The sequence below is a fragment of the Paramormyrops kingsleyae genome, chromosome 8 (genome assembly GCF_048594095.1).
Source record: "Paramormyrops kingsleyae isolate MSU_618 chromosome 8, PKINGS_0.4, whole genome shotgun sequence".
Classification (NCBI taxonomy): Eukaryota; Metazoa; Chordata; class Actinopteri; order Osteoglossiformes; family Mormyridae; genus Paramormyrops; species Paramormyrops kingsleyae.
This window is the reverse complement of record NC_132804.1, coordinates 37,180,410-37,205,675: the sequence shown is the minus strand read 5'-3', so window position 1 is coordinate 37,205,675 and position 25,266 is coordinate 37,180,410. Positions and strand designations below refer to the sequence as shown.

The 25,266-nt window shown below is 41.1% G+C and overlaps 2 protein-coding genes across 4 annotated transcripts in view; both read left to right on the top strand.

Moving 5' to 3' along the window:
* Positions 1–126: 126 nt before the first annotated feature.
* Positions 127–4,524, top strand: LOC140592339 (uncharacterized). The gene is made up of 2 exons (XM_072715775.1): positions 127–1,366; positions 2,912–4,524. Exons 1-2 carry the CDS (start codon positions 275–277, stop codon positions 3,230–3,232), a joined length of 1,413 nt encoding a protein of 470 aa, XP_072571876.1. The 5' UTR covers positions 127–274; the 3' UTR covers positions 3,233–4,524.
* A 1,650-nt stretch (positions 4,525–6,174) lies between these two features.
* The window catches only part of cdk18 (cyclin dependent kinase 18), a 120,417-nt gene continuing 101,325 nt past the window's right edge, over positions 6,175–25,266 (top strand). For all 3 annotated transcript variants that reach the window (XR_002836967.2, XM_023802135.2, XM_023802134.2), the window contains exon 1: positions 6,175–6,412. The gene's annotated coding sequence lies outside the window, so the exon portion shown is untranslated. The remainder of the gene's footprint in view (positions 6,413–25,266) is intronic.

Here is a 25,266-nt window from a genome sequence, read left to right as displayed (position 1 = left end):
TTGTGGTGGGGAAACAGACCTTCCTCCACCCTTTTGTTGTGTCTCCTTCAGTTCCAGTGAATCTCCTGGGCAGGGACATGCTGGTGAAGTTGGGGGCCGGAAGGCACTCGCCTGTGTTGTGACGCCCGGACCATGGGGATGGGACAGTGGTTGGTCCAGCCTGTCCAGAACCAGGCCCTGGCAGACATCTATTGGGGACTACTGGAGCCCAGCCTGACTGGCATCCTGGCAGCCTACTCAGCGTGGCGGCCCTGAATCTCGCTCCTAGAGCCCTATGTGCCCCCCTGACTCTCCTCATGTGACCCTTTTCTATGATAGGGAAAATACTGAGTGGTATGAGGAACTGTTTGCTGAGCGACTAGAAGGCCATAAGTGGCAAGTTGCCTCTGAAAATATCTATGTGGGTCCCGAAGGGGTAGCCTCAGCCACCCTGTTGACCTCAGGACAGCTGCCCTGGTACATGATGGGACAGGAAGCTGTCCCACACGTTTCTCTGGCCCTCCATCCCAAACACCAGGCTAAAAATTTCGGCCCGATGGTTAAACGGGCCAGAGAAACTAAGGACTGGGTACAGACCCAGATCCCACAGGCCTCTTTCTCGCCCTCCTGCAGTACTTATTGCATACAGGTCGCAGCACAGGACACAGCCCTCTTGCAACATGAGCAGATAGCTAGAGATCCTGGGCGTGAAAAGATGGACCACCCAAAAGCAGCGGCCCTCTTGGCATCTTTACCAGACTCATTGTGGTCCACCAGCCCCACAGATGTGGGCCTAATATCTTGTGCACCAGTGCAGTTTCAACTTCAGCCAGGGGAAGGTCCCCTCTGGCTCAGACAGTATCCCCATGAGCAGGCAGCAGAGGACGGGATAGCCGAGACAATAGTGTTGGAGCCTTCCACGTCTTTGTGGAACACCCCTATCCTCCCGGTGGAAAAAGCTGGAATAGGGAAGTATCGGATGGCCCATGATTTGTGTGCCATAAATAACCTCCTGCTGACCCCCACGGTTCCAGTCCCGAACCCATATGTTGCCCTTACTAATTTGACCCCACAACAGAAATGGTTCACATGCATTGATTTGGCAAATGTTTTTTTCTGTCTGCCCCTGGCAGAGCAGTGTAGGGACATATTCTCCTTCACTTATAAAGGTTGTCAGCTGAGGTACACTCGCCTGCCTCAAGGGTTTGCCCTTTCTCCAGGTATTTTTAATCAGGCCCTAAAGCAGGCTGTCCAGGGATGTCCTCTCCCAGACGGTGTTACTCTCATCCAATACGTGGATGATCTCCTGATTGCTGCCCCAACATCGGAGGCGGCCCTACAGGCTACTCAGTCAGTATTGCTCCGACAGTCGGAAAAAGGGTTCAAGGTCAGTAAAGATAAATTGCTGGTTGCGCGGACAGTGGTGTCCTTTTTAGGTCGAGTGTTGTCCAGCGCAGGGTCAGGTCTCTCCCCAGCTCATCGTTCAGCTATCCTGCATCACCAAAAACCCACTACGGTAAAAGACATGTTGTCCTTCTTAGGCCTCACCGGCTACAGTCGCACTTACATTCCAGATTACACGGGGCTCACACAGCCCCTGAGGGCTTTGGTCCGAGAGCACGGCCTACGTCGCCTCAGTGCGTCCCTCAATTGGGACCAGGCATCTGACGAGGCTTTTATTACCTTAAAGCAGAGATTATCACAGGCCGCAGACCTAGCCCTCCCAGATTACTTGCTCCCGTTCCATTTGGATGTTTCTGAAGCAGGTGACGTTGTGAACGCCATCCTGTTTCAGAAAAAAGGGGGAGAAAGGAGAGTGCTGATGTATGTCAGTGTAAAACTCGATACAACAGAAAAAAGACACCCTGCATGCACAAGGCATGCAGCAGGAGTGGTCAAAATTATTTAGAAAACAGCACACATAGTAATGGGACACGCGCTGCATATTTTGACTTCGTACAGCGTGGCGGCCTATGTAAACTCACAAACGCTTACCATGACATCACTCAGGCAGCAGAGACTTAGCAAAATACTAGAAGCATCCAATTTGAACTTTTCCCATGAAGGAATTAACATGGCCGACCAGATGAAAGGGGGATCCAGGGAAGGGGGGCTGTGGCAGAATAAGGAAGGAAAACCAGCCCTTCCCCCTGGGATTCGCCAGACAATTTTAACAGAAGCTCACGGGGTTGGTCATGTAGGGGTGAGACAGATGTTAGAGAATTTGACTGCGTGGTGGCACCCGTTTATGAAAGAAATGGTGCAGGGACACGTTCAGGAGTGTGTGACCTGTACCTTTCATAATTCAAGACCCATAGTTAAGCCGGAGAAAGGCCAATTTCCAACATGCACCAGGTCAGGGGAAGAAATCATCATAGATTACACAGATATGCTTATTCCAGTGAAAGTGGTTAGATATGTGTTGATGTGTGTGGATGCATTCTCAGGGTGGCCGGAAGCATGGCCCACAAAAAAGGAGGATGGCGCATCCGTGATAAAGTTTCTGATTAATCAGTATATACCGAGATATGGGTTTCCCAATAGGATTCGGTCAGACAATGGGACCCATTTTAAGAACGAAGACCTCCAGACAGTGGAGAAAGCGTTGGGATTAAGACATGCGTTCGGAACTGTGCATCACCCGCAGTCCCAGGGAAAAGTGGAGCGAATGAACTAAACAATAAAACAAAAATTGGCAAAAATCTGTGCACAGACTAAAATGAATTGGGTTGATGCTTTACCGCTGGCACTGATGTCAGTACGGTGTTCTTTAAATAGGGGGACTGGGTTTACTTCCTTTGAGCTCCAGACAGGCAGGCAGTTCCCAGGACCCCAGAGAGGGCTATCCTGTACCCCTGATGAAAAGGGGGAGCGAAATCCGAGGTCATATTATGATGGTTTGCAAGTTCTCGTTGCAGATTTCTCCAAACAGATCCAGGAAACGAGACCTGGGAATCAGCCACCCGAACCACACACGGCAGAGTGGGTCCTCCTGAGAGTCATCAAACGGAAGTGGTCAGAACCCAGGTGGACCGGCCCCTTCCGAGTTACTGAGAGGACGTCACACGCAGTTCGTCTAAAAGGCAAAGGTGACACGTGGTTCCATTGGAGCCAGTGTGCAGCTGCAGAGGAGCCAGGCAGGACAACCGCAGAGATACAGAAGGACCTCAGAGAAGACACACAGAGCGTCAGTTCGGCTGAACCAGACGCGACTCAGGTCTCAACAGAAGGGCAGAATAGTCCCTTGACCTGAGCAGATCAGCAGGGTAGTCTACCCCTGACTGATTGAAGAAGTCAACACATCATCCGTCGCAGATCATCAGGACCAGGATGCAGAGATTCAAGATAAAAAGGGGACTTGTGGGGGGAACCAATGTATTGTGTGTAATGCTTAAATTGTTGATGATTATATTGCTTTCCATTGTCCAGACTGGAGAAGCCATTCAGTTCGAGTGCGTGGGATCAGGGGGAGAGGCCCCTCTGAAGCTTACATAGTACATAAGAGGCACCCCCACCACTTTCGTGTTCGACTTATGTGACGTGATAAATTGCCAGGAACAGAACGCGTCATACCGGAGTTATGCGGTGTGGCTTTGCTGGGATTATTACTCAGACGTGGGACCCTTACTTTTGATCCCACGGTAGATTCTCCAACATACATAGACGCCATAGGAATACCGAGAGGAGTGCCAGATGAGTTTAAATTGGCCGACCAGGTATTTGAGAACCTTCCCATTATTGCAGCCTTGTTCCCCATCACCCCAATAAAAATGTGGATCGGATTAATTATGTTCATTACAACGTTTTGCGCCTCTCGAACTCGGCGGAACAGTTAGGTCCGACCTCTCTTATGGCCGTGCAGAACAGGATGGCACTAGACATCTTACTAGCCGAAAAGGGGGGGGTGTGCGCGATGTTCGGGGAAGTTTGTTGTATTTATATCCCTAATAACACCGCACCAGACGGTTCAGTGACTAGGGCACTTGAGGGCCTTCGGACCCTCTCCAAAACGATGCATGACCACTCCGGGATTTCTAACATCTGGGATGACTGGCTGACCTCCGTCTTTGGTAGACGGAAAGGTTTGATGGCTTCGATGTTAATATCTATTGCTACTTTTACTGGTATTTTAGTTACTTGTGGATGTTGCTGTATTCCTTGTGTACGCGCACTGTCAGTTCGCCTTATTACCACTGTGATGGAGAAGCGAGATAGCCCCTATGTGCCAATGATGCCTCTCCTGCCCATCGAGCAGGAGGAGGGGGATATTCTTCCTTTGGAGACTGATTTTTCTCGCCCGTAAGGTGATCTCCTAGCAGGGATAAAAAGGGGGAATGCGGAAGTTCATAAATGAGTCGAAAAATAATCAGTAAAAATCAGGGTGATCTCCTTGCGGAGATCAAAAGGGGGAAATTGAGGGGTTAATCATATCATAATTTACTTACTAATTCTAATAATATGTCTAACATAATGAAGACAGCAGATTTGGGAACTGACGGTACGCCAGCAGGTCAGGACGACCTGGTACGAGACACGAGGAAAACAGGAACCCACCATAGAACGGATACTTATTTTTACTTATGCTTAACAAAAGAAGGAAACACGTACTTACTTATTAATTGGGAACATGTACTCACTGGCTAACTAGAGCAAATGTCAAGATGTGTAGTAGTCACGCAAAGGGAAAATTACCGAAATGGGGGGCGACACCCCAGAAGGCCTATAAAGGGACAGACTCGATAATTATGGATTGAGCTTCTTCCTGTACATGCTGAATGTATGTCAGATGGTTGCGCCCGGATTATAATCTGAATAGATAATAAACTGGTGACTTGCAACTACTCCTCGACTGTGCAGTGAATCTCTTCTCATCAACGGACCCGGCGGAGCTCAGACTCCAACACTTCACAGCACATCGAACTGGGAGTAGTACATAATGGTAACATTAAAGTAATGTCACCTTTGACTAAAATTGATGGCCATACCCTGTATTTTACGTCGCTCCTTCTGAAGCACATTAGGCATTAAAGGCCTATGCGAAATAAAATCTTTTAAAGTCGAAGGACTCCATCATTATCCGGTTAATTCTCTTTCCTCTCGCTGTCGACATTATCATAAAAAATCAACAGACGATGAAATGTGACGCGATGCCATAAAAATAGCACGCCTTCTTCCAGAAGTCACAAGCGTGCGCATGCGTAGTAGCGGAAGTTACATTTTCGGTAGTGACACCCCTACCTATATCGCTCAATTAAGGCCGTTGCGAAATTCTTCTTCTTCTTGATTATTATAGGTAACAATGTAAAAACAAATACTGCCATCTATTGTCTCGGAGTATGTTGACGGGTCCCGTACCGATCCATTATCTGGGATCTATTTGTTTTGACTTGCTGTACAGGGTAACCAATCAGATGTTACTCTCGGTTGACGACCCGCAGTGACCCGCCTACTGACTTTGATGGGTCACACTGACAGATAAAATTAATTCATGATGTGGTGAAAGTGCCAAAATTAAATAAATAGTGAAATAATTGTAAATGACACATGTAATTAATTAATAATGATTTTATTTCTAATGGTAGATATAATTCATGGCACATTTAATTAACGATATTTTTATTTCCCATTTTAAATAATTCATGACACATTTAAGTAATAATTTATCTTTATATTTCCCATTTTAAACAATTCATGACACATTTAATTAATTAACTATTGGTGTATTTATTTATTTAATTTTGGCACTCTTAGCCCTCCATACTATAGTGCCACCATCAGGCCAATGGGTATGATTTTGCTTGCCAGAGTAGTGGGGAAAATTCTATACCACTAAACCGAATTTGGTATTTCTACACCTTATCATCTCTGCTCCCTGTATTGTTTTATTGCAGAAGAAGAAAAAGAAATACAGTGGAGTTCCAGCACTGCGTGCTTGGACCCCTAACAATAAATAGCTGACGACTATTATATAACAATAATAATAATAATAACAATAATAATAATGATAATTAAGTTGAAACAGTTTTGAGAAATAGATGCCCAAGTTTAATCTCTCGGCTTTAACTGTTCTGCACATGCACAGAAGCCTCTCTCTTTTCATTTTAGTTGCAAAAGAGCGTTTAGGTGCAAAGCTCTACCATTGGCTGTTGCTATAACAATGGGGGCCGGGCGTTGGGCAAGCGGGGGTGGAGAAAAGGTATTTCTTTTCTGTTTTTCCATTCTTCGCTTCTTTTTCCTTCTGCTCTGCAATCGTAGCTGTGCGCAAGAAGCGGACAGTAGAGCTCTCACGCTTTTACTGGAAAATACTTGATTAATGTCTCCAATATAAATGACGTACGGCTTGGGAATTACTGCATTGAGTGAAAAGTAGCAGAGGCCAGGAGGCCCCCGGCTTGGACCTCGAGGACTACTTGTCTCCTGTTTTCTTTTTCTTGTGAGTACGGATCTAAATTGTGACCGTCTAATGCTTGCGTGTCTAAATCAGACCTGTAGCTGTTGTCCTTGCAGCGTGGATAAATTAGTTTAAGAGGGTTGATAGTTTTACGTATTAGTGTTATCTTGAACGGAGAAAGTGCTTCTTTAACAGCATATGAATGTACTGTATGTTTCGCGCCGTAGATCAGCTGCACAATTACATATTTTGATCAGAATAAAGCTGTGGTGGCCGCTGATTGATTCTACTCTCAAAGCATGGAGCTTTTCTTTACTTTAAGTGTTATTGCTATTTAATGTTTTTTTTTTTTTTTTACTACATAGTAATGCCACTTTATCAAAGAGCATCGTGGTAGCATGATTAACTATTGAGTCTTCATCGGCTAAATGATTTTGAACTGTCGTGTGGGTTAGTTCAGTAAATTCAGCCCCTGATGCTCATTGTCAGGGTAAATTGCAATGTTTACATAACTGCAGCAATCTTCATTATAAGATTAAAATGCGGCACCGTAACCATTAACGTTTTATTAACATAAGTGACGTAAAGCAGTCATTTGATTTGTGAAGCGACTAATTTATCCAGTTAATTTATTCAAACTGAATTAACATTTAGGACGATAAGAGCTCATGTTGCAGGGTATGATATTTAAATCATCAAAATTGTTTCTCACAGGAAGACATCAGTATTTAATTTCCACATTTTAAACTACAGTGTCAGTACAAACGTAGTACAAAAACCCTACAACAGTTATTGGAAAGAAATTGTTTTAAAATGTTTTTGTTGTGTGTATGTATGTATACTATATATATATATATATATATATATATATATATATATATATATATATATATATATATATATACAAAAATAATTTTAAAAATGCTGTTTAGTAACAGCTTCTTAAATGTATATTATGCTTAAAATATTTAGGCAAGGTTGGAGAATTGAAATTTTGATATTTATAGATTTATAAAACACATTAACCAAGGTAACAAATGGTTATGGTGTCCCTCAAGTTTGTTTTTAATAACTGCAGTTAATGGAGTGGCATTTTTAATGTCATTGAATTTAAATTATATGTTATAATTAAACATGATTCTACGCGAGAAGATCATAGAAAATCATAATTTGGTCTATTCTTCCCCCAAAACAAATGGTTATTTATGCAGATAAGTTACTGTTTTCTCTTTTGTGAGACCTTGGATAAAATGCCTAAGCACGGTCCCCTCCCATCACTCTCTGTTCCTATGTGTCTGTAGTTGCTCTGTAAGGTTATTGTTAAAGGTTAATCTCCTATCCACAAAGTAACAGTGTATATTTCGAATATCCACTCTATTGCTGGTGCCATTTTCCATTTGTTTGTCTATGTACAATGTTTGTTGCTAAATTCGAATACAGCACAAAAGCCATATATAACATTATTGGTAACTATAAAATTTGTACACCTTATAGATCAGTAATATTCAGTATGCATAATTTTAGCATCACAAAGAATACATTATAGACAATACAAGAACATAAAGAGTTATATAATTTGAGACATTAAAATCCTGGAAATATCCACTTGCTCAGTGATAATATGAATGCTCTATAGCCATGAGATTTGAACTGACAACCTTCCAAACATGGGCACTGTTCCCTAACTAATTGAGCTACAAACCCCACCACTTGAACTAGAAAGTTATGTGTTATTTTGAATTACTTTAGTGTATATGCATAATGGTTAAAATGTATATACACTGAAGTCAAAACAGTACAGGTGAAACTCGAAAAATTAGAATATTGTGCAAAAGTTAATTTATTTCAGTAATTCAACTTAAAAGGTGAAACTAATATATGATATAGACTCATTACATGCAAAGTGAGATATTTCAAGCCTTTATTTGTTATAATTTTGATGATTATGGCTTACAGATTATAAAAACCCCAAATTCAAAAGCTCAGAAAATTAGAATATTGTGAAAAGGTTCAATATTGTAGGTTCAAAGTGTCACACTCTAATCAGCTAATTAATCCAAAACAAAAAAGGGTTCCTGAGCCTTTTAAATGGTCTCTCAGTCTGGTTCAGTAGAATTCACAATCATGGGGAAGACTGCTGACCTGACAGTTGTCCAGAAAACCATTATTGACACCCTCCACAAGGAGGGAAAGCCTCAAAAGGTAATTGCAAAAGAACTTGGATGTTCTCAAAGTGCTGTATCAAAGCACATAAATAGAAAGTTAAGTGGAAGGTAAAAGTGTTGAAGAAAAAGGGGCACAATTAGCAGGGATGACCGCAGCATGCAGAGGATTGTCAGGAAAAGGCCATTCCAAAGTGTGGGGGACCTGGAGATGGGCTTCAAATGTTGTATTCCTCTTGTCAAGCCACTCCTGAACAACAAACAACGTCAGAAGTGTCTTACCTGGGCTAAAGAAAAAAAGAACTGGTCTGTTGCTCAGTGGTCCAAAGTCCTCTTTTCTGATGAGAGCAAGTTTTGCATCTTATTTGGAAACCAAGGTCCCAGAGTCTGGAGGAAGAATGGAGAGGCACACAATCCAAGATGCTTGAAGTCCAGTGTGAAGTTTCCACAGTCTGTGTTGATTTGTCATCTGCTTGTGTTGGTCCACTGTGCTTTATTAAGTCCAGAGTCAAAGCAGCCATCTACCAGGACATTTTAGAGCACTTCATGCTTCCTTCTGCAGACAAACTTTATGGAGATGCTGACTTCATTTTCCAGCAGGACTTGGCACCTGCCCACACTGCCAAAAGTACCAAAACCTGGTTCAATGATCATGGGATTACTGTGCTTGATTGGCCAGCAAACTCGCCTGACCTGAACCCCATAGAGAATCTATGGAGCATTGCCAAGAGAAAGATGAGACATGACACCGAACAATGCAGAAGAGCTGAAGGCCGCTATTGAAGCATCCCTGCCACGCCGCATTGCGGCAGTAATTCATGCAAAAGGGGCCCAAACCAAGTACTGAGTAAACCAAGTATATGCTTGATTTATACTTTTCAGAGGTCTGACATTTCTCTATTTAAAATCCTTTTTTTATTGATTTCATGTAATATTCTCATTTTCTGAGCTCTTGAATTTGGAGTTTTCATAATCTGTAAGCCAAAATCATCAAAATTATTGATGATACTTGAAATATCTCGCTTTGCATGTAATGACTATCATATATTAGTTTCACCTTTTAAGTTGAATTACCACAAATGAACTTTTGGACAATATTCTAATTTTTCGAGTTTCACCTGTATGACCACCCATAGACGATGTGAATATCGATGATTTTGTGCCAAACACTTTGACACCTTCAGAGGTCTTGTTGAATCAGTGTATCAGCAGGTCACCGCTGGTTTTGTGGCACAAGGAGAACCAACACCAGGCAGGTGGTCATAATGTTTTGGCTCTTTATAGGTATATGTATGTAGTGTATACACTCACCTAAAGGATTATTAGGAACACCATACTAATACGGTGTTTGACCCCCTTTCGCCTTCAGAACTGCCTTAATTCTACGTGGCATTGATTCAACAAGGTGCTGAAAGCATTCTTTAGAAATGTTGGCCCATATTAATAGGATAGCATCTTGCAGTTGATGGAGATTTGTGGGATGCACATCCAGGGCACGAAGCTCCCGTTCCACCACATCCCAAAGATGCTCTATTGGGTTGAGATCTGGTGACTGTGGGGGCCATTTTAGTACAGTGAACTCATTGTCATGTTCAAGAAACCAATTTGAAATGATTCGAGCTTTGTGACATGGTGCATTATCCTGCTGGAAGTAGCCATCAGAGGATGGGTACATGGTGGTCATAAAGGGATGGACATGGTCAGAAACAATGCTCAGGTAGGCAGTGGCATTTAAACGATGCCCAATTGGCACTAAGGGGCCTAAAGTGTGCCAAGAAAACATCCCCCACACCATTACACCACCACCACCAGCCTGCACAGTGGTAACAAGGCATGATGGATCCATGTTCTCATTCTGTTTACGCCAAATTCTGACTCTACCATTTGAATGTCTCAACAGAAATCGACTCATCAGACCAGGCAACATTTTTCCAGTCTTCAACTGTCCAATTTTGGTGAGCTCGTGCAAATTGTAGCCTCTTTTTCCTATTTGTAGTGGAGATGAATGGTACCCGGTGGGGTCTTCTGCTGTTGTAGCCCATCCGCCTCAAGGTTGTGCGTGTTGTGGCTTCACAAATGCTTTGCTGCATACCTCGGTTGTAACGAGTGGTTATTTCAGTCAAAGTTGCTCTTCTATCAGCTTGAATCAGTCGGCCCATTCTCCTCTGACCTCTAGCATCAACAAGGCATTTTCGCCCACAGGACTGCCGCATACTGGATGTTTTTCCCTTTGCACACCATTCTTTGTAAACCCTAGAAATGGTTGTGCGTGAAAATCCCAGTAACTGAGCAGATTGTGAAATACTCAGACCGGCCCGTCTGGCACCAACAACCATGCCACGCTCAAAATTGCTTAAATCACCTTTCTTTCCCATTCTGACATTCAGTTTGGAGTTCAGGAGATTGTCTTGACCAGGACCACACCCCTAAATGCATTGAAGCAACTGCCATGTGATTGGTTGATTAGATAATTGCATAAATGAGAAATTGAACAGGTGTTCCTAATAATCCTTTAGGTGAGTGTATATCGTTCCATTTTCCAAACCGCTTATCCTTTTTTGGTTGCGGGGGCTCCGGAGCCTGTCCCGGAAGCTACAGGCACGAGGCGGGGAACAACCCAGGATGGGGGATCAGTCCATCACAGGGCACACTCACACACCATTCACTCACACATGCACACCTATGGGAAATGGTTTAGTTATTCCAATAAGCCTCAGCATGTCTTTGGACTGTGGGGGGATACCAGAGTACCCAGAGGAAAGCAGTGTATATAATACAAATTAAACAATCTAATAAATTCCTTGGACAATTGCTATACAATTATTCACCAGAATATGTTGTGCAGTATCTTCTCCTGAATTTCTTCCATTATTAGCTGCAACTGTCAGGTGCTCTACCACATCGAAAATTTTCTTACATTTCCAGTTTGCGACTAATCGGCAATGGAAATATACGGATCTGGAAAAATTAAGAGACCGGCCTAAATTTAAAAAAAAAAAAAAAAAAAAAACAACAAACCTGCATTTTAAAATTCTGGTTGTGCTGGCAGAGGGCTACACTGAGCAGCAAGTTGCTTTCAGGTTCAAAATTTCTAAGACTGCAGTACCCAAGAACAAGGTGAAGCAGAAGACACTGGGAACGACCAGAAACCAGCCATATAAAGGTTGGAAGAGATGACTTTATCTGAGAGTTTCTCATGAATTGGAGGATGTCATCAAGTGAACTTCAAAAGTATTGGGAAACATTAATTGCAGGTGTGAAGTTCACTGCTTGGGCCATTCGTATCGGGCTCCTAGAAGCAGGACTGAAGTTCCATAAAGCAAGGAAGAAACCCTTCATTAATGAGAAACGGAGGAGAAATGGAGGAGAACCAGGCTCCAGCTTGCAAAAAAATTGTATATTATTCACAGATGTACACTCAACGAGTGAAATAAAGAAGTGCTGTGGTGTCTGAATTTTTTTCCAGAGCTGTATATGAAGAAATGCATCAGCATATTCTCTAAATCAGCAATCCTCAACTTTTTTAACCACCAGGCCCAGCTATTAGCTGTTTGGGGGGTGGGGGGGAGGGGTCTGTCCCTGTGGCAGCCCATAACGAACATCCTGGACCCACTAGTTGCCATTCTTGGCCCACCTGTGAGGTCCAATAATTGATACAGCCTGTGCTAAAGCCTCCCCACTTCCCATCAATGGCCTATGGGGATTTCTCAAGCTGGCTGTTCAGGTCACAGAAATAAATACTGCTTCCAAAGGACCTGTTGTGTATAACCAGTATTTGTCTATTTTTCAACATGTTGATGGGCAAAACAAAATGTGTTTTGGCAACAGCAAGGGACTTGGACATGTGCGTTTTGTGGGTTGGTCACGTTACTTCAATACACAGGACAATGAGGAGACAGCATCCTGGATGAAGGGGAATGCACAACAGTTTTTTCTGTCTGAAAATGGCAGATACTGTAGCTCAAAGGGATTTTTTTTCTTAAAAACCTTTGCTGAGCTCTGGAACATTTATGTAATGTGCTAAATGTAATAAAAAGTTTGTGGGTTTCGAAGTTTACAAATTTAAGTGAAAGATTTGTTAGTAGGCAGTTCTGAGAATATAACCTGTGATTGACCATTAAATATTTTATTTATTAATGCATTCATTGGGGGGAAGGGTTTAATTTTTTCAAGAAGGGGAATCATGGGTCCCAAGTTTTTTTTTTTTTTGTAAATGTTATGTTTGATTTAATCCAAATTGCAGAAAACAATGCTGACTGGTAAAGTATGTCACTATTGACATACACTCACCTAAAGGATTATTAGGAACACCTGTTCAATTTCTCATTAATGCAATTATCTAATCAACCAATCACATGGCAGTTGCTTCAATGCATTTAGGGGTGTGGTCCTGGTCAAGACAATCTCCTGAACTCCAAACTGAATGTCAGAATGGGAAAGAGAGGTGATTTAAGCAATTTTGAGCGTGGCATGGTTGTTGGTGCCAGACGGGCCGGTCTGAGTATTTCACAATCTGCTCAGTTACTGGGATTTTCACGCACAACCATTTCTAGGGTTTACAAAGAATGGTGTTCAAAGGGAAAAACATCCAGTATGCGGCAGTCCTGTGGGCGAAAATGCCTTGTTGATGCTAGAGGTCAGAGGAGTATGGGCCGACTGATTCAAGCTGATAGAAGAGCAACTTTGACTGAAATAACCACTCGTTACAACCGAGGTATGCAGCAAAGCATTTGTGAAGCCACAACATGCACAACCTTGAGGCGGATGGGCTACAACAGCAGAAGACCCCACCGGGTACCACTCATCTCCACTACAAATAGGAAAAAGAGGCTACAATTTGCACAAGCTCACCAAAATTGGACAGTTGAAGACTGGAAAAATGTTGCCTGGTCTGATGAGTCTCGATTTCTGTTGAGACATTCAAATGGTAGAGTCAGAATTTGGCGTAAACAGAATGAGAACATGGATCCATCATGCCTTGTTACCACTGTGCAGGCTGGTGGTGGTGGTGTAATGGTGTGGGGGATGTTTTCTTGGCACACTTTAGGCCCCTTAGTGCCAATTGGGCATCGTTTAAATGCCACTGCCTACCTGAGCATTGTTTCTGACCATGTCCATCCCTTTATGACCACCATGTACCCATCCTCTGATGGCTACTTCCAGCAGGATAATGCACCATGTCACAAAGCTCGAATCATTTCAAATTGGTTTCTTGAACATGACAATGAGTTCACTGTACTAAAATGGCCCCCACAGTCACCAGATCTCAACCCAATAGAGCATCTTTGGGATGTGGTGGAACGGGAGCTTCGTGCCCTGGATGTGCATCCCATCAACTGCAAGATGCTATCCTATCAATATGGGCCAGCATTTCTAAAGAATGCTTTCAGCACCTTGTTGAATCAATGCCACGTAGAAGTAAGGCAGTTCTGAAGGCGAAAGGGGGGTCAAACACCGTATTAATATGGTGTTCCTAATAATCCTTTAGGTGAGTGTATATTTGTGCCTGATGATAATGACTACAATCATACATCTGTTGTCTTTTGTAATAACTCACACAGTACAGGGCTACAGCAAGCCTTGAGCCAATCCCAGGAAATACAGGATAAAATGCAGGAGGTCACCCTGAACAGAAAACAAGCCCTTTGTGGGCCACACTCTCACATTTTCACGATACGCTAGTTTGCCTATCCACAGGATGTGTCAGAATAATAGAGAGATGGACGTGGGTAGTATTGGATCCTAGATTTATTTAATACAATTCTCTGGTTTACTCTGCATATTGGCTCAGGGATTGAATGCACTCGCACTTTTGCTCTGCTTTTTACCATAAAGTACATTAAACATATTATATGTATAATATGCATATTATTATACTTGGATTCTGAAGTATTTCATTTTACTTTGAAACTTTTATGTAGTTCCATCAGCCCTAATTTATTCAGTGCATATAGCAATGGATAAAATTATTTTGAGGTCCAATATACTGTAATCTAGGTTTTCCCAAAAAAAAAAAAAAAACATTATATTCAAAACCATTCTTATGTATGTGTTGAATGGTAAAAATTAATTCACCATGTGACCCTTACCAAGATCAATGGATAGAAGGTGGATAACTTGGATGGATTAGTGCACAGGGAAAAAAAAAGTACTCTTTATATTCCATTCATGCATCTGTCTATCTGGTACAGCTTAACTGGTGTAGGATTACTGTGTGTTTAGTGATTTTATGTGAACTAAGTTCCTTCCATATCATAAATACAAACCCCATTGATAACAAATACATTGTACAGCCTGTTCCTTTTGATAATGATTCCTACAAACATACATTCCTTGTAATAAGTAACATATTATGTGTTCAAACATTGAGTATGCAGTCCTTCTTTGGCAAGACCATGGTGATAAGCTGGACCTAATTTAGTACCATATTAAATTTGCTTTCACAAGGATGTTTGCAATGGCACAAAAAATAAAAAACACATTGACAACTCATTTCTTTCTCCTTACGGCCGTACAGTGTTGGCGAGATGATGTCCATGTGCAAGTCTCATTGTGCTGTACAGCTCTTTGAATCTATTTTTAGTTGCACACCCAGCCTTATGCAGATTGTAATTTGACATGGTAACAATCTATCCTGAATTCCCTTCTGTTCCTTTTGGTGCTATATCACTTATAAAGCCTGAAAATACAGAAAACAGTGCTTGAAGTGGACCGGTATGCAGTACTTGCACCTCAGTGTTTTTCTCTTTGGAGTACCAGCACCTCTCAATATTTGCTGGTACTAAATAAGGGGAATTTCCGCGCCTGTTTCTTTCGTCACTTCAATCACTGACAAATAGTTTTTTAAAGTAAAAAATCAGTTGATTAGTTATATGTAGACAAATTGTTAAACTTTCAAAGGAATGTTTCTAAAAGACTGTTAAGGAAAGATGATGTTTTGAATATGTCGTCTTAAAAATAGTGTTAATTTTGTCGCCCATTTTTCAATTTAGTCTGTCTTGTGTCAAAGTTCCTTATTAGTCTTAGTCATATTTAGTCATTCACATATCAGTTTTTGTTAGTCATGTTTTAGTCGACTAAAAGTCTCCAACATTTTAGTCTAGTTTCAGTCAAATGAAAACTCAAGGTATTTTAGTCATGTTTTCGTTAAAACATTTTAGTCCGTTTTATTTATTTCAGAGATGATTTTTGTTTATCATTCGTTAAATTGTGTTCCACACCGCTAAAATATTTATTAAATTTAATAATAACCTGGAAAAACAAATATCTTGAATTAACTGAGTTGAATGAATGAATCTACAGTGCAACTTTGCTAAAAGTGTCTGGTTTGTTGGTTCAATACACATTTACAAATGATACACTTGTTCTGACAATTTTATTTTGAAAAAAAAAAATGGTGTTAAATTACAGCTACAGTCTCTTGTCTGTTGCTGAGCATACATGGATTAAAATATTATAAAAACTTAAAAAGATAGACTTACAGCTGAGCAAACACAGTTTACAATATAATCAAAACTTGCATGAGTACACCTTCTGTACACCTGAAATACAACCTATCTACATAGGTTTGGTTCTGTGCTTGAGATTAAAGTATAACAAATGCAGTTTTGTCTTGAACCGAAATAATGTTTCACAAAAACTAGAATAGACCCATTGTTAAGAAATCCATTACAAGATGGAGGTCTAGGAAAAAAAATGTATCTTTGAATCAAGGGTTTTTAAAGTGAAAACATAAACACAGCAAACACCTGTAAACAGAATAGTCAACAGCACTACGCTCTACTTATCTTTATTGAGCTTAAGGAAAGCACTCCTTTCCAATGTAACTCTTGCTCTGTTACGGCGGCCACTGGAAAGCTCTCCAGTTAAACTAAAGACTAGCTCAGCAAAGGCTTGGGAAGCTGGCATTGCCAGAAGATCTAATGCCAGAGGTTTCAGCATTGGAAATATGGTGGAGCTTTGAGAGGACCAGAGCTCTATTCCCGATTCTTCTGGGAAATGGGACAGGATCTCTTTGAATTTTTGTAGCTCTTGTTTTATGTTGGTCTTGGAACTCCTTGGCCTAGACGTTCACAGAGAGAGACAGCCCCCTAAAACGTTTGCGTATCCCCAGTTAGGGAATCCACTAACCTTAGTGATACAGTCCTTGTTGCAGGGTCTAAACGAAGCATTTAGTTCTTTAGAAGAGTCAGTTATCGCCCCTGTACTTTATGTGTAGATGCAACGAGACATGTGCATATTCTAAGGGGGAGAGTGTAACCCAAGTTACTAGCCCTCATCCAACCTAAAAAAAAGGGGGGTATCTGTATATATAAACATCATTTTATTTTACTTAATGAGGAATTAAATATTAGCAATAGAGCCGTAGGAATTGTCACATCTAGGAAATGATGAGTACATATACACTCACCTAAAGGATTATTAGGAACATCATACTAATATGGTGTTTGACCCCCTTTCCCCTTCAGAACTGCCTTAATTCTAAGTGGCATTGATTCAACAAGGTGCTGAAAGCATTTTTTAGAAATGTTGGCCCATATTGATAGAATAGCATCTTGCAGTTGATGGAGATTTGTGGGATGCACATCCAGGGCATGAAGCTCCCGTTCCATCACATCCCAAAGATGCTCTATTGGGTTGAGATCTGGTGACCGTGTTTTACGCTTTCCCTGGACACGGTGGCGGAAGCCAAAATCGATTTCCCCCTTCAGTGCGGAGTCGCATTTCATAGGGGAACTTTGAACTGAGTTAAGACTTCATGTCCTCAAATTAATTTACCTCACGGACATTTACATTTAAGGGTTTTGAAATTGTATTTCTATTTACCTGTATTCAGTTTTATTTTGTAGTTCCTTATTTTGTTATACCTTTCGGTTTCAGTGAAAGGGTTGTGAAAAGAAACCAGAGCCCAAGCCGTGCGTCGAGGTGAGCCCGACTACATCTAGTCGGAACCTCACAGCCTTGTGCACCAGATCAGGCTCCTTCCCCACCAGAGAGGTGACATTCCATGTCCCTAGAGCTAGCTTCTGCAGCCGAGGATCAGACCACCAAGGTCCCTGCCTTCGGCCACTGCCCAACTCACACTGCACCCGACCCCTATGGCCCCTCCTACAGGTGGTGAGCCCATTGGAGGGGGGACCCACGTGCCTTGTTTGGGCTGTGCCTGACCAGGCCCCATGGGTGTAGGCCTGGCCACCAGGCGCTCACCATCGAGCCCCACCCCCAGGCCTGGCTGCAGGGGGGGGGGGGGCCCGGTTACCCGCGTCCAGACATGGGAAACCGTGAATCTATGTTTGTATTCATCAGAAGGGGTCTTGTGAGTCGCACTTCGTCTGGTTCCTCACCCAGGACCTGTTTGCCTTGAGTGATCCTACCAGGGGCTTAAAGCCCCGGGCAACTTAGCTCCTGGGATCATTGGAACATGCAAACCTCTCCACCACGATAAGGTGTCGGCTCCAGGAGAGGTTCATTAAACAGTCAGATTTAAATAATAAAAATTAAAGAATAGTCATGTAGAGATTGAGAGACAATTTCAGAGTTTGTCCACAATGGCACAGAATGACCTGCCACCCATAGTGAAAAGCCTGGTGTGAGTAACAAGGACTAGATTATAGCTAGATGACTGGAAAGAGTGAGGGGCAGAGTAAGGAGTCAAAAGATCCCTCAGGTAAGGGGGTGCAAGGCTTTTATCTATGGTTTTTAATCAAGTAATCGAGTTTAATGCTGTGTGTGTGTGTGTGTGTGTGTGTGTGTGTGTGTGTGTGTTTTATTATATATATACTGTATACATATAATTAGGGTTGGCATTGGCACAGTGGCCCCAATTTGATTTGATTCCGATTCACAATCTAATGATTCTATTCAATCTGATTTGATTTGATTTAGATTCAGTATCATTCCAATAAAAATGACAAACACTATATAGTAGCTTTGCACATTTGAAGAGATGTTTTAAAAGCTTAAAATGGAACACACATTTACAAATGTGTCCGAATGACAAAGTTTACTTTGACTTTGACTTGAAATACTGAGTCTCTGGAAACAAACTGTGAAAGCCACTGTAGAAAGACCAAAGGCTTGTATAGTCATTTTATTTAAGTGATATATGGGTACAGTTACTTAAAAACAAAACAAAACTGTCACTTATGAGGTCTGTAAGAGACCTCTCACCGAAAAGAATAGCTGAAAATAAAAATCGGCAAGTCTATACCTCACATACCATGTTTGAGAAGGACCTTACCTTAAAGATATATTGAGTAAGTTCAGTGGTGGAGCTAGACTTTTATTTAAGGGGTGGCCAAAGGGTGAGCAAGGGTTTCTCAGAGGGGTCCATATAAATATGATAAATGAAGGAAAAAAATATTTTTCTTGTACACACTCATAATAAACAATGAGTTTGTTGAATAAACACAACAAACATTTACACAATCATGAACACCAATCATAAAGACCAAGCCTAATCTAATCCAGGACCAAACATGAACTCAAATTGGATTAACCCCAGACTAAACCTAGACTAAACCATCACCAAACAAGAAGTAAAATTGCATCAATGACCAAACAAGAGCAGTGCACATGTAAATTTAAAGCTCAGAACACAGGACTAAAAACAAATTCTCAAAAAATTAAATAAACAAATAAAACTGCATCTAAATTGTAAACAGCAAGATTTATGAATACCACCAGAACTGACCTGCATTCCCCTGGTGGTATTTGCAAAAATTTGAGAACCACTTAGTCAAATTATTTTGCAAGACAAGGATACACTCAGGAGAGCATAATTCTCCAATTTATGGTGGGAAGTAGGCTTTAGGAAGTAGGAATAAAAAGAAAACTAGTTAAAATATAATCTTTTATAGTATAAGAAATACTCTTAACTAGTATTCTTTTTATTTAATGTAGTTAGCTATTACTAAGTTAAAATAGATAAATTAATGAATCTAAGAAGCACCTGAGTATGACAGTTATAATAAACCAAACAACACTATAATTCAGCATGTGCACTAAAACATACATACGTACAAAGACAGTCTAAAAGACAATCTATATCAGGATGAGCAGACAGTATTTTTTATGTACTGCAAGTATGTGACCACCTCTCATTAGGAAGGTAATACAGTGTAATATGTTATAAATATTTGCTTAATTCCTGCTGTTATCAATACCGTGGGTGTGTTTTGGATCATATAGGAACGCGTACCACTACCAGAGATTTTAGCCAATGACATGTCAGTAAGCAGCACGCACAAGGTACTGTTGCGTCGGGAAAATTACAGTTTTTCGCTCAAATCTTTGCCCGATCTCCTCATTGGTATATTTTAACGTTTACCATTTCCAGCAGGGTGGAACTGCAATTGCCACCCCTGCCACCCCTTTGGCTCCGCCCCTGAGTAAATTACCACACATTGCACATGATGCATTTCTGCACATTATTTAACTCTACATTCTTATTGCACAAATGCATACACTTTTGTACATATATTGATTTGTCAAATGTGTTTATAATTATATTTTGATTATTTCGTGTCATACTATGGCTGCTTCGAGAGGCTTTGCACACAAACATTTGACTCATGTATAGAACCTGTGTACTGGTGACAAGTGACGTGACAATAAAAATTATTTGATTTGATTTGAAACTGCGGACAGGACAGGACAAGGCAGGGCCTGATCTGAACACCACCAGGGCTTTGTATATAATAAGTGTAACTGTTATAGCTGTTATTTATTATATTATGTCACAAAAAATGTCAAAGTGCAAATGAAAGAATATAAATATTTTGACAAATATAAACAAAACAAATGACTGAAATTTTAAGACATGGACATACACGAAGAAATACAGGTACCAACCTAATTATTGGGGAAATTGTGCAAAATGGCATGTAAGTGACGTTGTACAATAAATGAATAGGTGTAGTTTCAGACCTACATATCACAACTAGGACTAGAACATTCAAGTCAAAACATTTATTAACTTTTATATTTAGAGCTGATCAATCCAGTACGTCTACAAATTGTACAAGGTCGGGAGTGTAGAGTAAAGATTAGATGGACAAGGCAGGTAACTGGGTCATCCGGGGAACACTGCTTTCTAACAGCCCCCATTGTACTTTTAAAAAAAGTTCTGTTCCTGTGCTCTGCTTTTTATTTTTCCATGGTAAGGTTCACCTTTGCATGGAATTTCCATATATGGCTTTATGATGTGTAGTTTTCTTCAGATACTCTACCTTATATTTTATGGACTACAATAATTGTAACACTGTAAATGTGCAATTACATGAAAGTTGTTCATTAGTACTTTGTCTGTAATGCTGTGGCCTGACATTTTCCTAGCAGTCAACACAGGACACAGGGACTGTTATTACGTTTTGAAGAAATTTGGTATTTCTTCCTCCTACAAGTAATGTAGTATTTTGTTTTCCTCTATGAAGATCCATCCAGCTTCGTTTCCACTTACGTTCACTGGAGAATGGTGGTGGACTATGTGCCTGTTTGAGCCAGTTCAAGCCCGGCCTTGGCACACCTGTGAGTCCTTGAGCAAGGCCCTTAACCCCCTGCTCACTGGCCACAGCTATGAGTGGCTGCCCTTCATGGCCAGCTTGCTCTCACCTACACAGAACAAGCTGAATTCTCTGAAAGAGAATTTCCCCACTGGGATCAGTAAAATTACATAATATTATTAAGGGTCCAAAGGACGAAGTCCTTATGGACCATTATTGTTTTTCTTAGGATTATTATTATTATTTTTCTGCCCTAAAACTGAATGCCCAGCCTAAACCGTAAGTCCTAGGCTGACCAAACTTGGTAAGGTGCTTGCAATTCCTACCCACTACTCAGGTTGTCCGACCCGTCCGACTCAGCCAGAGGGGGGTGCCGTAGCGCCCCCCAACACGTTTTGGACGATATCTCCTGTCCTGTTTGTCCTACCATCGAAATTCTTTTTTCTCCTGATGCAGACAGCCTTGCCCTACCAAAAAGTCAATGGGACCATGAAGCTCCGCCTACTTAGATTTTTTGCTAATTTGCATAATTTGCAAATCATACTTTTTCCTTAAAGTCCTGGCTTGTCCTACCAAATCAGACAAATGAGGTGTCAGACGAATCAGAATTCTCAGCTGATCAAGAAACATTAACAAAATTGAGACATTTTTATATCCTACGGCCATTAGCCACGCCCAAACAATGTCCAAATTTGGCCCGTTTTGGTCTGATGGCTATAACTTGGCCGTGCCTTGGCCTACCTAGACCAAATTTGAAATCCTACCTTCCGACACCATTCTGGGGACACGGTCCAAGGCGGGCTGCATTTCGTCCATAGGGGGCGCTACAACTAAAAACTGCCAATATCTCCTGACTGCCTTGGCCAATCCAACTGAAATTTTGCTGACATATACTACGACCTAGCCTGAGGACAGTCACATACAATGCCAGTCATCAATCATAAAAGCTTGGCTGCCATTAGCCAATCAACATCAAGCAGCCATTTGACAGGCTTAACAATGACCAATCAAACCAAAATTTGGCTGCTACATTCACCTTCTGACCCTCTGCACATCCTGTAAAGGACAACTCACTAGGCCAGATGGGGGCGCTACAGTGGCCCCATTTGCATTTCTGCCTATTTCTACAAAACTGTCAAGCCTACAGTTAAAATTGATTGCCAGTCTAATTCAATATGTCATGGCAAATCTAAACACATATGTAACTTGGTTATATATCATTGCATTTTTGCATAATTTATAATTGTCTGTAAACAGGCTTTTTCGTTGCCCTCCTAGAATTTTTGCCGCACCTACTTAAATCTGCTGTCATTAAAATCAGGAGACAGTCCATTTAATGATTTACAGAAAAAATCTTATGCTTTCAGTAAGGTACGGCCAAAAGCCAAACCATGACCATACTGGTGCCACGTACATTTCAATCAGACAGCTATATCTCAGGCATGCTTCAGCCAATCATTACCAAATTTCTCTCACTAATGTAGTGCTATACCACCGAGCGACCCTCCAAATTTTGTGTCGATCAGTCAAACGGGAGCGCTACGGCCACTGTTTATATGTTACTAAGACCAACCTAGGCCAATTCAGGTATAATGAGTTACCAGATCAGTTATGAAAGTGTCTACTGATCTCACCCATCTTACCATCAGAAGCGGGTGGCTCAGTGGGCTAAACCTGTGTGCTTGTAATCAGAGGGTCACCGGTTCAAACCCAGCTTCGGTTGGTACTTGAGCTAGGCAGCCCGATGTGCACAGCATGCTCTCTGTAAAGCAAGCTGGGGAGACATATAGGCATTTTCCCCATGATGGTCAATGAAGCTTCTATTTTTGTTATTAACCCAGCCATTCAGACGGGCTTAGGCACTCCTCCAGAGGGTTCGATTATAATTATTTTTCTTCCCTAAAACTGAATGCCCAGCCAAAACCATAAGTCCTAGGCCGACCAAATTTGGCAGTAAGATTCCTATTGCTATCCACTACTGAGCCTCTCTGACCCATCCCAGTCAGTCAGAGGGGGGCACCGTTGCGCCCCACAACATGTTTTGGTCGATATCTCCTGTCCTACTTGTCCTACACTTAAATTTTATTGGCAGTCAAATTTACTATGTCGTACCAAATCCAGGAACATATATAGTCATATCGCATTAGACCTATGCCAAAATTTCCATCATGTTATGGCTGACTAATTCTGTCTGACTTTCTACTACCCTGGCCGCCAGATCTCTGCCCTTATTCCTCTACTGTCCTACCAGTCCGATTGTCCTACGCTTTGGACCCTTTAGTAACTGCTTGCAGTTTCTAGTTATTATTATTATTATTATTAATAGTATTATTGTAGTATTATTATTAGTAGTATCATAATTATTAGTACTGTAGTATTACTAGTATTAATAGACATATTATCTATCTTTCGGCAATTCCCATTGTATTTAATTGCAGAATGGCAATAGTCAGAGGATATGTCTGACTAAATCCTAAATGATCCTTCATGGATAGTTTTTGGTTTACTACTATATTTACCAGGTAAATCTAAAATCTGAGGCTGAGAGAATTAAACCAGTTGAAAAATTCTCATACGTATTTTACTGTACATTTAAACAAATAATAAAAGACGAAAGATAGTGTGTGCTAGTGTGGAATTGTAGCAATAAAGTCATAAAAACTGTTAAGGCCATAAAGTAAAAAAATATCTTTTTCTCAACATAACATTACATTGCAATTAGTGTATTTTTTTAAGTGCTGTACTGTTTAAGATTAACTTTTAAGTTCAGTTCTTTACCTTCCCTACAATCGAAAATGCACTCTTTGATCACTTCCCCAAAACTGTGGAGGGGATGTTGATTTATGATTGATAATTCCCCATGGTATCTGATGTAGTGGGTAGCAAAAAAGCATCACCATGCAATGAATATTTCCTGTTGGCAGTGGCAGCAAAGAGAAAGGTGAATACAGGTGATTTTTATATATAGTGATCATTGTTCATACACCACAGTGCACAACAACGAAATGTGTCCTCTACATTGAACCCATATGTGACGTCGTGACATAGCAGGGGGCAGCTAATTCAGTGCCCAGGGAACAGTGCTTGGGGGCGGTACCTTGCTCAGGGTACCTCAGTGGTGCCTTGCTGTTTGGGGATTCGAACCGCCAATCTTTCAATTACAAGTGCACTTCCCTAACCATTAAGCCACCACTGCCCAGAATGACTCTTGAATTTAAGCCAGAAGATTCCCCACTGGCTATGGGGATCGAACCAGTAACTTTCGTGGTGTAAGGCGACACCACTCTACCACCATATTAGGTACATATTTGACATAGTGAATGTGATAATTCAAATAGTATTTGACGGATCTTATCATTACTTCACAAAAACATTATATGGATGGAGATCTACATCTCAATTCATATTCAGACAGATTTCCCCAAAAATAAAGCAGCAGTGCTATGTGGCAGCAAAGATAAGGAATGGCAGCTGTAGAAGTCACTTGGTCTTATGAAAACAGCAACTCTAAAATTATTGTACTTATCTTTCTCAAATTTTTCAGACATATTGTAGGGATGACAAACTGTAAATATCAAATTTTGAGACATTGCACCAAAAATTAAGCCGCACCAAATGGTGATTTTAAAAAATGGATTATTTCAGACATTTGAGCCCAGCCTTTGTAGACATATTGTAGGGTTAGGGTTAGCGTCTTATGAAGATTTTAAGAAACAGTCATGGCCAAAAATATTGGCACCCCTGAATTTATGTCAGAAAACACACCACTTCTCCCAGAAAATTGCTGGAATTAAAAATGCTTTGGTATTATCATGTTTGTTTATTTTGTTGGCACTGGAAGAACACCAAAAAGCAAAGGAACAAAAAAAAAAAAACAAATATGAGACATTATACACAAAACATCAAAAATGGCCTGGACAAAATTATTGGTACCCTAAACTTAATACTTGGTAGCACACCCTTGGAAGAAATAAGTAATTCACTTTCTGTAACAATCTCAAGTCTTTTACATCTCTCCTTTGCCAGCTGCTTCAGGTCTCTCATTTGAAGGGTTCCTTCTCCCAACTGCTGTTTTTAGATCTCTCCACAGGTGCTCTATGGGATTTAGATATGGACTCATTGCTGGCCACTTCATAACTCTCCAGCACTTAGGTCTTAAACCATTTCTGGGTGCTTTTTGAAGTGTGCTTTGGGTCATTGTTCCATGACCTCTGGCTGAGACCCAGATTTT

Coding starts and splice junctions, on each gene's coding strand:
- LOC140592339 (XM_072715775.1), top strand. CDS start 275: ATGTGCCCCCCTGACTCTCCTCATGTGACCCTTTTCTATGATAGGGAA. Junction 1,367..2,911: donor AGTCGGAAAAAGGGTTCAAG/GTCAGTAAAGAT, acceptor TTCTCCAAACAG/ATCCAGGAAACGAGACCTGG.